The sequence below is a fragment of the Macaca mulatta genome, chromosome 7, assembly GCF_049350105.2.
Source record: "Macaca mulatta isolate MMU2019108-1 chromosome 7, T2T-MMU8v2.0, whole genome shotgun sequence".
In the NCBI taxonomy this organism is placed as follows: Eukaryota; Metazoa; Chordata; class Mammalia; order Primates; family Cercopithecidae; genus Macaca; species Macaca mulatta.
The window spans coordinates 140212654-140225172 of NC_133412.1; the positions used below are offsets into that span (position 1 = coordinate 140212654).

The 12519-nt window shown below is 37.5% G+C and overlaps 1 protein-coding gene across 30 annotated transcripts in view; it reads left to right on the forward strand.

The window, feature by feature from the left end:
• Positions 1-12519, forward strand: part of GPHN (gephyrin) — a 734546-nt gene that overhangs the window by 598429 nt on the left and 123598 nt on the right. For all 30 annotated transcript variants that reach the window (XR_013395171.1, XM_077938281.1, XM_077938262.1 and 27 more), the window contains 1 exon segment: positions 8614-8751. Coding sequence is in view for 29 of the 30 variants with exons in the window: in XM_077938281.1 (XP_077794407.1) it covers positions 8614-8751 (138 nt within the window). In the remaining variant the exon portion in view is untranslated.

The window sequence follows — 12519 nt, forward strand, 5'->3', positions numbered from 1 at the left end:
GGTTTTTCCATGGATCTGTGCAACCCACAGATCAGGAGATCCCCTCATAAGCCCACACCACCTGGGCCTTGGTTCCCAAGCACAGAACTATGCAGATTCTTGGCAGCTGTTCAACTGGAGACTGCCTAAGACTACCAAGTTCCTAGGGGAAGGGGCGGCTGCCATCGCTGCAGCTGCCTGCTGCCAAAGATGACTGAGCTCCCAGTGGGAGGAGCGGCTGCCATCACTGCAACTGCCTGCTGCCTAAGACAACTGAGCCCCTGCAGGAAGAGATGGCTGCCATCACTGCAGCTCCAGTCTGCCATTTTAGAGAGGATAATAAATGACCTGATGGAGCTGCGAAACACAACACAAGAACTTCATAATACAACTATCAGTATCAATAGCTGGATAGACCAAGGAAAGGAAAGAATTTCAAAGCTTGAAGACTATCTTGCTGAAATAAGACAGGCAGACAAGATTAGAGAATAAAGAATGAAAAGGAATGAACAAAACCTCTGAGAACTATGGGATTATGTAAAAAGGCCAAACCTACAACTGATTGGGGTACCTGAAAGATGGAAGAATGGAACAAAGTTGGAAAACGTACATCAGGATATCATCCAGAACTTCTCCAACCTAGCAAGGTAGGCCAACATTCAAATTCAGGAAATCCAGAGAACCACAGTAAGATACTCCATGAGAAGAAAGATCATCCCAAGACACGTAATCATCAGATTCTCCAAAGCAAAAATGAAGGAAAAGTATTAAGGGCAGCCAGAGAAAAAGGCCAGGTCACCTATAAAGGGAAGCCCATCAGACTAACAGTGGACCTCTCAGCAGAAACCCTACAAGCCAGAAGAGATTGGGGGCCAATATTCAGTATTCTTAAAGAAAAGAATTTCCAACTCAGAATTTCATAACCAGCCAAACTAAACTTCGTAAAGTGAAGGAGAAATAAAATCCTTTTCAGAAAAGCAAATGCTGAGAGAATTTGTCACCACCAGGCCTGCCTTGCAAGAGCTCCTGAGAGAAGCACTAAATATGGAAAGAAAAAACCAATACCAGCCACTACAAACACACACTAAAGTACACAGACCAATGACATTTCGAAGCAACTACATCAGCAAGTCTGCAAAATAACCAGCTAGCATCATGATGACAGGATCAAATTCATACATATATTAACCTTAAATGTAAATGAGCTAAATGCCCCCAATTGAAAGACATAGAATGGCAAGCTGGATAAAGAGTCAAGACCCATCAGTGTGCTGTATTCAAGAGACCCATCTCATGTGCAAAGACACACATAGGCTCAAAATAAAGGGATGGAGGAAAATTTACCAAGCAAATAGAAAGCAGAGAAAACCAGGGGTTTTCTCTAACAATCTTAGTGTTTGTTTTTCTAACAATCATAGTGTTAAAGTCTTACAAAACAGACATTAAACCAAAAAGAAAGATCAAAAAAGACAAGTGCATTACATAATGGTAAAGGACTCAATTCAACAAGAAGTGCTAACTATCCTAAATATACAGGAGGATGCAGATTCATAAAACAAGTTCTTAGAGACCTACAAAGAGACTTAGACTCCCACACAATAATAGTGGGAGGCTTTAGCACTGCACTGTCAATATTAGATCACTGAGACAGAAAATTAACAAAGATATTCAGGACCCAAACTCAACTCTGGATCAAGTGGACCTGACAGATACCTACAGAACTCTCCACCCAAAAACAACAGAATATATATTCTTCTTTGTGCCACATGGCACTTACTCCTAAAAAGATTGCATAGTTGGAAGTAAAACACTCCTAGCAAATGCCAAACAACTGAAATCGTAAGAAACAGTTTCTCAGACCACAGTGCAATAAAATTAGGACTCAAGGTTAAGAAACTCACTCAAAACCACACAACTACATGGAAATTAAACAACTTGCCCCTGAATGACTCCTGGGTAAATAACAAAACCAAGGCAGAAATCAAGAAGTTCTTTGAAACCAATGAGAATAAAGAGACATTGTGCCAGAATCTCTGGGACACAGCCAAAGCAGTGTTAAAGAGGGAAAGTTATAGCACTAAACACCCACATCAGAAAGTTAAAAGATCTCAAATTGACATCCTAATATCAAAACTAAAAGAACTAGAGAATCAAGAGCAAAAAAAAGGCCAAAGCTAGCAGAAGACAAGAACTAACCAAGATCAGAGCAGAACTGAAAGAGATAGTGACGAAAAAAACCTTTAAAAAAAAATCAGTGAATCTAGGAGCTGTTTTTATGGAAAAAAATTAATAAAGTAGACCACTAGCTAGACTAATAAAGAAGGAAAGAGAGAAGAATCAAATAGACACAATAAAAAATTATAAAGGGGATATCACCACTGACCCCACAGAAATATGAACAACCATCAGAGAATATCTGTGCAAATAAACTAGAAAATCTAGAAGAAATGGATAAATTCCTGGACACACATACGCTCCCAAGACTGAACCAGGAAGAAGTTGAATCTCTGAATAGACAATAACAAGTTCTGAAAGTGAGGCAGTAATTAATAGCCTACCAACCAAAAAAAGCCCAGGACCAGATGGATTCACAGCCGAATTCTACCAGAGGTACAAAGAGGAGCTGGTACCATTTCTTCTGAAACTATTCCAAACAACTGAAAAGGAGGGACTCCTCCCTGACTCATTTTATGAGGCCAGCATCATCCTGATGTCAAAACCTGGCAGGGATACAACGAAAAAAGAAAACTTCAAGCCAATGTCCCTGATGAACATCGATGCAAAAATCCTCAATAAAATACTGACAACCTGAATCCAGCAGCACATCAAAAAACTTATCCACCATGATCAAGACAGCTTCATCCCCAAGAGGCAAAACTGGTTCAACGTATGCAAATCAATAAACGTGATTTATCACCTAAACAGAACTAAAGACAAAAACCACGTGATTATCTCAATAGATGCAGAAAAGGCCTTCGATAAAATTAAAATTCCCTTAATGTTAAAAACTTTCAATAAACTAGGTTTTGATGGAACATACCTCAAAATATAAGAGCCATTTATGACAAACCCACAGCCAATATCATACTGAATGGGAAAAAGCTCAAAGCATTCCCCTTGAAAATCAGCTCAAGACAAGGATGCCTTCTCTCACCACTCCTATTCAACATAGAATTGGAAGTTCTGGCCAGGGCAATCAGGCAAGAGAAAGAAATAAAGGATATTCAGATAGGAAGAGAGGAAGTCAAGCTATCTCTGTTTGCAGATGACATACTGCTATATCTGAAAACCCCATCATCTCAGCCCCAAAGCTTCTTAAGCTGATAAGCACCTTCAGCAAAGTACAAAATCAATGTGCAAAAATCACAAGCATTTCTATACACCAGCAGTAGACAAGCAGAAAGCCAAATCATGAATGAATTCCCTTTCGCAATTGCTACAAAGAGAATAAAATACCTAGGAATACAGCTAACAAGGGAAGTGAAGGACCTCTTCAAGGAAAACTACAAACTGCTGCTCAAAGAAATCAGAGAGCACACAAGCAAATGGAAAAACATTCCACACTCATGGATGGGAAGAATCAATATCATGAAAATGGCCATACTGCCCAGAGTAATTTATAGATTCAATGCTATTCCCATTAAACTACCCTTGACATTCTTCACAGAATTAGAAAAAACTCCTTTAAAGTTCATATGGAACCAAAAAAGAGCCTGTATAACGAAGACAATCCTAAGCAAAAAGAACAAAACTGAAGGCATCATGTATCTGACTTCAAACTCAACTACAAGGCTATAGTAACTGAAATAGCATGGTATTAGTACAAAAACAAACACATAGACAGTGGAGCAGAATATAGAACTCAAAACTAAGACTGCACATCTACAGCCATGTGATCTTCAACAAACCTGACAAAAGCAATGGGGAAAGGATTTGCTATTTAATAAATGATGCTGGGAGAACTGGCTAGCTGTATGCAGAAAATTGAAACTAGACCCTTTCCTTACACCTTGTACAAAAGTTAACTCGAGATGGATTAAAGATTTAAATGTAAAACCCAAAACTATGAAAACCCTAGAAGAAAATCTAGGCAATACCATTCAGGACATAGACACGGACAAAGATTTCGTGACAAAAACGTCAAAAGCAATTGCAACAAAAGCAAAAATTGACAAATGGGATCTAATTAAAGAGCTTCTGTGCAGCAAAAGAAACTGTCATCAGAGTGAAGAGACAAACTACAGAATAGGAGAAAATTATTGCAGTCTATCCATCAGACAAAGGTGTAATATCCAGAAACTACAAGAAAAAAATAACCCCATTTAAAAGTGAGCAAAGAATATGAACAGACACTTCTCAAAAGAAGATATACATGCAGCCAACAAACCTGTGGAAAAAAGCTCAACATCACTGATCATTAGAGAAAAGCAAATCAAAAACACAATGAGATACCATCTCATGCAGTCAGAATGGCAGTTATTAAAAAGTCAAGAAACAACAGATGCTGGCAAGGTGTGGAGAAATGGGAACTCTTTTACACTGTTGGTAGTTCAACCATTGTGGAAGACAGTGTGGTGATTCCTCAAAGACCTAGAACCAGAAATACCTTTTGATCCAGCAATCCCATCACTGGGTATATACCCAAAGGAATATAAATCATTCCTTTATAAAGATACATGCATGTGTATGCTCATTGCAGCACTTATTCACAATAGCAAAGACGTGGAATCAACCCAAACACCTATCAATGATAGACTGGATAAAGAAAATGTGGTACCTATACACCATGCAATGCTATGCAGCCATAAAAAGGAATGAGATCATGTGCTTTGCAGGGACAGGGAGGGAGCTGGAAGCCATTATCCTCAGTAAACTAACACAGGAACAGAAAACCAAACACTGCATGTTCTCACTTAAAGTGGGAGTTGAATAATGAGGACACATGGGCACATGGCGGGGCAACAACACACACTGGGTCCTGTCGGGGTTGCAGGGAAGGAGAGCATCAGAAAGAATAGCTGGGCCTAATACCTAGGTGATGGATTGATCTGTGCAGCAAACCACCATGGCACAAGTTTACCTGTGTAACAAACCTGCACATCCTGCACGTGTATCCTGGAACATAAATAAAATAAAGTAAAAAAATAAAACTTACAGAACCATCAGGTGGTTTATTACCCTCTCTTTCTTCCTTCCTTCCTTTCTTGCTTCCTTCCTTCCTTTTTCTCTTTCTCTTTCTTGGTCTCTTTCTCTTTGTTTTTCTTTCCTTTCTGCTGGGCTGTTATATATTCTTCATGGCAGGGTATATTTTACTCTCAGTATCCCAAGTCCCTAACTGTTCCTGGTTCATGAAGTGCACTCAGTCAATATTTGTTGAATGGATATGTGTATCATCAGACTTGCTGTTTAATAAGAAAATGCCTATTACAAAGCATATTCAACAGATAAAACCTATATAACTAAGAAGCAGAATTTTCTTCTCAGAAACTAAACATATTTTTAAAAGACAACTTTTGCAAGATTATATCCAATTTGCACCATACAGTGCAGCCTATCACAAAAAAAAAGATCTAATCTGAGACCTATAAAGCTGAATAAAAAGCAGAAGCAGCAATCTCTATCATTCTGCCTTGACAATGAATTTTTTTATATTTTAATGAGTAGGTCAAGACCTCAATGAAAATGAGTTACAAATAAATTTATATTTCAATTGTCAGTGATTGGTGAATTACATAATCCTTTTTGAAGTGTTCACCCACAATTTGAATAGAAAATTCTATGTAGCACTAAATAATCTCTAAGGTTTTTCAAACTTTGAAAATTTTGCGATTTTGATTGACCATGAGAAGAAATCACATATTAATAGTATAAGCAACTTTGTATATATTTTTCTTAGGTGCCTATGACAATGTCATTAGTCTTAGAATGAAAACCCTTTGGGGTAGTGCCTTTAAGTCAATTCATTGAACATGTCTGGAGCAGCCCCTAGGATTGGAGTAGGAGTGCTAAATTTAATAAGTTGCAATGACAAGAAACTCACAATCTTATGAAGGATACATATAATCATTATAAAGTGGTTTAAAGAGATGGGAGCTTATGTATTTCACATATCTAAGTCTGGAGCCACGCAGTCTAGGGTGTTTTTGTTGTTGTTGTTGTTGTTGTTGTTTGAGACGGAGTCTCGCTCTGTCGCCCAGGCTGGAGTGCAGTGGCGGGATCTCAGCTCACTGCAAGCTCCGCCTCCCGGGTTCACGCCATTCTCCTGCCTCAGCCTCCCGAGTAGCTGGGACTACAGGCGCCCGCCACCTCGCGCAGCTAGTTTTTTTGTATTTTTTAGTAGAGACGGGGTTTCACCGCATTAGCCAGGATGGTCTCGATCTCCTGACCTCGTGATCCGCCCGTCTCGGCCTCCCAAAGTGCTGGGATTACAGGCTTGAGCCACTGCGCCCGGCCCAGTCTAGGGTTTTTACAGCAGCTCTACATTGTTATCAAGGACTTGGATTCTTTTTTCTTTTCACCTTTCTATACTTACTGCATGGGCTTGCATCTTCGTAGTTCAGAAGTGGCTACAGCACCTTCCAGTCCCCAGTGTCAGCCCAGCTCCCAGTTCCAGCCATGTTCCAGGTAGAAAAAACGGTAGATGGGCAAAAGCTTTTTTCTCTTAAAGCTTCATATCTTCATCTTTTTATTTGTAAGAGGAAGCCTGCCCCAGGGACTTATTCCTACCCCTGATTGGCCAGAATTATATCATACGGCCACTCCTAGCTGCTTATGAAGGGGATTGTGGATAGCAGGTAGGAGAGCTAAGCAGCAGTATTTGCAGTTACTACTTTTTGTTAACTCTTTGGGATGTAGGCTTATATGGCTCCAAGGAAAAGGTCCAGTTATTTATATATGAAGATATAATACTCCAAGAAGTTCCTTCTTGTCATTAAATTATGCATTTATTAATTCAACAAATACTATTTTTTGTTTGCTAATATGTGCCAGATGGTGTTCTAAGTACGGCGGACAAAAACAGTAAACAAGACAAAGTCGCTGCTCTCATGGAACTTTATGTTCTATTGAGAAGAGGAAGACTATAAACAAATATCAATATACATATTTATATTTATATATTTTATATATTGGTTATGAATATCCATATTATGTATGTACATGGGTATGTATATAGCTATGAAGAAAAGAAAAGTAGGGTAAGGGAAATAAAGAGTGATGGTGGGTATTATTCCATAGAGAGTGCTCAACAAATTTCTCTCTGATGAAGTGATATTTGAACAGAGACCTGAAAGAAGTGATGTATAGATGGGGAAATGAGAGACTATCTGGGGAAGAATGGTTCAAGCAGAGGAAACAGAAAGTACAAAGACCCTGAGGAGAGATGAATTTGGCATGATCAAGTAAAAAAAAGGAACCAGTATGAGTAAAGCACAGTAAACAAAGAGGGAATGTTAGGAGGACAATGGGAGCCATAATATTTTGAGCTTATAGGCCATAGCAGAGATTTTATTGTAAGGGACATGGAAAGTCATTAGAGAGCTATGAGCAGAGATTAGCACAATCCAGTGATTCAAAGAATCATTGTAACTGCTGTGTGGAGAATAAATTGTAGTATGACAAGGATAGAAGCAGAGAGACCAGTTAGGATGCTATTCAGTTTCCCAGGAAATCAGTGATGGTCTCAACTATTATAGTAGTCATCGAAGTGGTGAATAATTATCAGATTCCAGATATATTTTAAAGATAGTTTAAATATATAAGAATCAAGTATCTTGCAAGGTTCTGGCTTAATAACTGGAAGAATGGAGTTGCTATTTACTGAAATGGGAACTGCAAGAGAATAAGTCATTGTATGGGTAGAATAGGAGGATGGGGAATTAAGAGTTTGTTTTGGGACATTTTAGGTTTGACTTGCTGGTTGCACATCCAAATGCATGTTGGATGATATAAAAATGTAGAATTGAGGGTAGAGGTTGAGATTGGAGATATAAAATTAGTAGTTTTAATGTATGGATTATATGAATGCTTTGGGACTAAATATGGTTACCTGTGGAGTCGATAGCTAAATAATAATATTTCTTCATAACTTTTTTCAGAGGAGAGAAAATTTCCTATGGTATCCTAAATAAATTGAAGTTTGGGGACTTCATTTTACTAACTAGTGCATTAAGTATTCAAAATTTTGTGTAGTAGTTGAGTACATGAACTCTGAAGCCAAAATTACCTAGTTTTGAATCTTAGCTCTTCTGTTACTAGCTCTGTGATTTAGGAAATGATACAGAATTTCTCTAAGCTTCTCTTTCCTCACCTATAAATAAGGGTAATTATGGTGCCTCACCATAAGGTTGTTGGGAGGATTAATGAGTTAATTTAGTATACTGCCTTGACACATAGAAAGAGCTCAAAAAGGATTAGTCAATGTCATCATTGAATTTTGCTAAGTTTTGACACATGATATAACACTGCTAACTTGATTTAATGTTCCCTATATTTTGCAGGCAGGAGAAACAGTTTCTCACCTGCTAATCTTCATTTGGGGACATTTGAAATTGGGAGTTGTGATATTGTAAGTCATTGCCACTTTTTAATCAGTGTTACAGTATCATATTCTTAGTTAATTATCTTACTGTTCAGGTCACAGTGCTGTCGATATCACCAAGGTGGCCAGAAGACACCGTATGTCTCCTTTTCCTCTGACATCTATGGACAAAGCCTTTATCACAGTCCTGGAGATGACTCCGGTGCTTGGGACAGAAATCATCAATTACCGAGGTACTGTTATATTTGACCATTGCCCTTACTTTTCTTCATTTTTTACCAAATAAGATTCATGTAACATTAATACACAGTTTTCCTGAAAAAGAAAGATTATTAACTATTATTACAATTATCATCATTCTTTTTTTTTTTCTTATTTCTACTCAATAAGAAAAAGGCTAAGGGTTCAGCCTTAACAGTATACAGAGTAAAATCCATGAAACTGCCTTTTCATTAAAAAAAAAAAAAAAAAAAGGAAGAAAATCAGCTGTGTTTCTGCTGTCCATCAAAATACCAATACTGCAAACTAAAGAAAGGGCTGTCAGCACTGAGTGAGGAAAGTAAACTCTGAGTCTATGTGATGTCCTTTCTGTCAGAAATGGGAGACAACTAATATGTCTTGTAATCATCTTTTTCTGTTTGGAAAACCTGTATTTAAATGTAAATACAATGTATTTACATACATTGTAAATAAATATTAAAAATATGTTAATTTATCCATGGATAACTAAGACAATGGAAAGGTAGCATTCCCCAGTATTTTGTTTTTAATTAACAACTTCCATTTCTAAACATTCAGCATAGGAGTTGTATTCAGGCATCCAGTTGCAGAAGACCAGACTGCTGAGGAGAACTTCCAGCCAATAAAGCTTGAGGTTTCTTCCCAACACCAAAAAGAGGAGTTGTATTTAGTGCAATCTGAATAAAATATAGTTTCTTAATTTGTTATGCAGAAAGAACACAACAATTAATTTTATAAATAAAAAACTTGATAGAATCATAAAATATTCAAACTACAATGAACAGTAGAGAGCACAAACACCCTAATTTTTTTGCAAGGAAACTCAAACTCAGAATAGCAGAAAAGGAATAGGATTAAGGTCTCAAGATTTACATTCTTCCTTTTACCACATAATTGTGCTCTCTTCTTCCACCATTAAATTATAAAAAATAATGCAACTAACACAATGGTGCCAGATTTTAGCTCTTTTCTCTGTGTCCCCACTTAGACAAGAATCGTTATTATAGTTTGCCCTTATCCTACATCTTTGGTTCACATTCTTTTAGATATGCATATCATTAGGCTTAAACCATTTGTTTTTCTTTTACTCCTCAGTAAAGATTAGAAAACTCACTAGAGTAGGGATTAGTCAGGAATTAACTGTGTGATTTCAAAACAATTTTAATAGAGTAGTTTTGTTTATCATCAAATGTAGAATGTTGAGATATTTATTGATATCAGTAGAAACCAAGACATTTTCAGAAAATATGAATGTAAACTTAAGTTATAAAAAAATTAATACTACTTTACCTGTTATAAAAATAAATAAACCATTCCTGTTTTTTTTTTTTTTTTTATAATTCAGAAGAGTTTCCCTTAACATCAGTCCTTAGAAAAATCTCACCATGTATTCCAGGTCACATTTAAAGAGACATTCTGGTTGTTTTTTTTTTTTTTTAAAAAAGGTTGGAAATTGCCATTTCATTTTTCCTCTAGAGAAAAATGCTGTCAGATGTATTCTCTTTTCCCTTCATGTGCTTCTTTCCCATTCATTTATTCATCAAATCATCATTGATTCATCAAATCAGTTGAAGAGCAGACTCTTCATAGATGGATAACTTTTTGTCAAGTGTTTCCACCTATGATGATGAAAAATAATAATGAGGTTTGCATTGAACCTTTGAGTTGAATCAAACTCAATTTTTTGTGTGAAAGGGTATTGTAATTAGACCCCCTAGGCACTTTGATTAGGTGTTTAGAAAACATCATATATAGAAACATAATTTACTTTGTTCAACAAATATTTAATAAACATCAAGTAGATGTCAGATACTATGTTAAGTCCTGTATTTGCAAAGATGAATAAAAATAAAACTCCTGCCCCGTGGATTTCATGGGCTAGTGCAGAAGAGATAGGTAAATTAATGTGGTACTTGTCTCCTCTAATTGGCTCCTTTACAGGCTTGCCTTCCTTTGTCAATTCCTTGAAAAGCTTTCTTTACAGTTTTTTTTCTTTGGCCCTTTTCACATCTTGTCCATTGACTTCAGATGGCCTCATGCAGGCTAGTAGTTTCAGATACCATTTATAAGGTGAATTTTAAATCAATACCATTGCCCAGAGCTTTTCCAAGCTCCAAACTCATATTCTAAATATATTACATATCTGCTGCTAGTAAATATAACATGACAAATACTAAACTTATTTTCTCTACTTCTACAATACTTGTGTTTTTACATCCTCTTAAAACTGTCCCTTGTTCTGCATTCCCTCTGTTATTGTTTTATTTTAGGTTTTGGTTTTTTTTTTTTTTTTTCTGAAATGGAGTTTCACTCTTGTTGCCCAGACTGAAGTACAATGGCACAATCTCGTTTCACGGCAAACTCCACCTCCTGGGTTCAAGTGATTCTCCTGCCTCAGCCTCCTGAGTACCTGGGATTACAGGCGTGCACCACCATGCCCAGCTAATTTTGTATTTTTAGTAGAGACAGGGTTTCTCCATGTTGGTCAGGCTGGTCTCAAACTCCTGATCTCAGGTGATCCGCCCACCTCGGCCTCCCAAAATGCTGGGATTACAGGAGTGAGCCACTGCACCTGGCCCAGTTTAGGTCTTTATTATTAACTTCCTAGACAATTGTAACAGACTCCCCTCCCCCCAATTAACTTCGTCCCAATCCATTCTCCAATTTGATGCCAAAGTAATCTGTTCAAATTTGCTAATTTGTTATTCACACTCCCTACACGCAAGTCTTCAGCTGTTTTTCTATAACCTCAAGATAAAATTCAAACTCCTTGACATGTCATGAAAGGCCTTTTATAACCTGATTTCTTCTAATTTTTTTTTGTTTCTTCTCTTACCTCCTTATCATCAGACCTTACTTCTCCCTAAACATGACATGATAATTCTTACTTCTTATTCTCTCTTACCCCTAAGCCTTTATTTATATATCTTTTTTTTTTTAAGAGACTAGGTCTTAGTATGTTTCCCAGGCTGGCCTTGAACTCTTGGCCTCAAGCGATCCTCTCGCCTCGGTCTCCCAAAGTACTAGTATTACAGGCATAAGCCACCAAGCCTGGCCCCTTTCCTTATATAGTTTTCTCTTGGAAAAACTTTATCTTACTTCTCTACATATTAACTACTGTGTAACTACCACATATTCTTTTTTTTTTTTTTATATACTTTACATTCTAGGGTACATATGCACAATGTGCAGGTTTGTTACATATGTATACATGTGCCATATTGCTGTGCTGCACCCATTAACTCGTCATTTACATTACGTATATCTCCGAATGCTATCCCTCCCCCCTCCCCCTTCCCCACAATAGGCCCTAGTGTGTGATGTTCCCCTTCCTGTGTCTATGTGATTCTTTGTTCAGTTCCCACCTATGAGTGAGATCATGCGGTGTTTGGTTTTCTGTTCTTGCGAGAGTTTGCTGAGAATGATGGTTTCCAGCTGCATCTGTGTCCCTACAAAGGACACGAACTCATCCTTTTTTATGGCTGCATAGTATTCCATGGTGTGTATGTGCCACATTTTCTTAATCCAGTCTGTCACTGATAGACATTTGGGTGGACTCCAAGTCTTTGCTATTGTGAATAGTGCTGCAGTAAACATATGTGTGCATGTGTCTTTATAGCAGCATGATTTATATTCCTTTGGGTATACACCCAGTAATGGGATGGCTGGATCAAATGGTATTTCTAGTTCTAGATCCTTGAGGAATCGCCACATTGTTTTCCACAATGGTTGAACTAGTTTACAGTCCCAACAACCGTGTA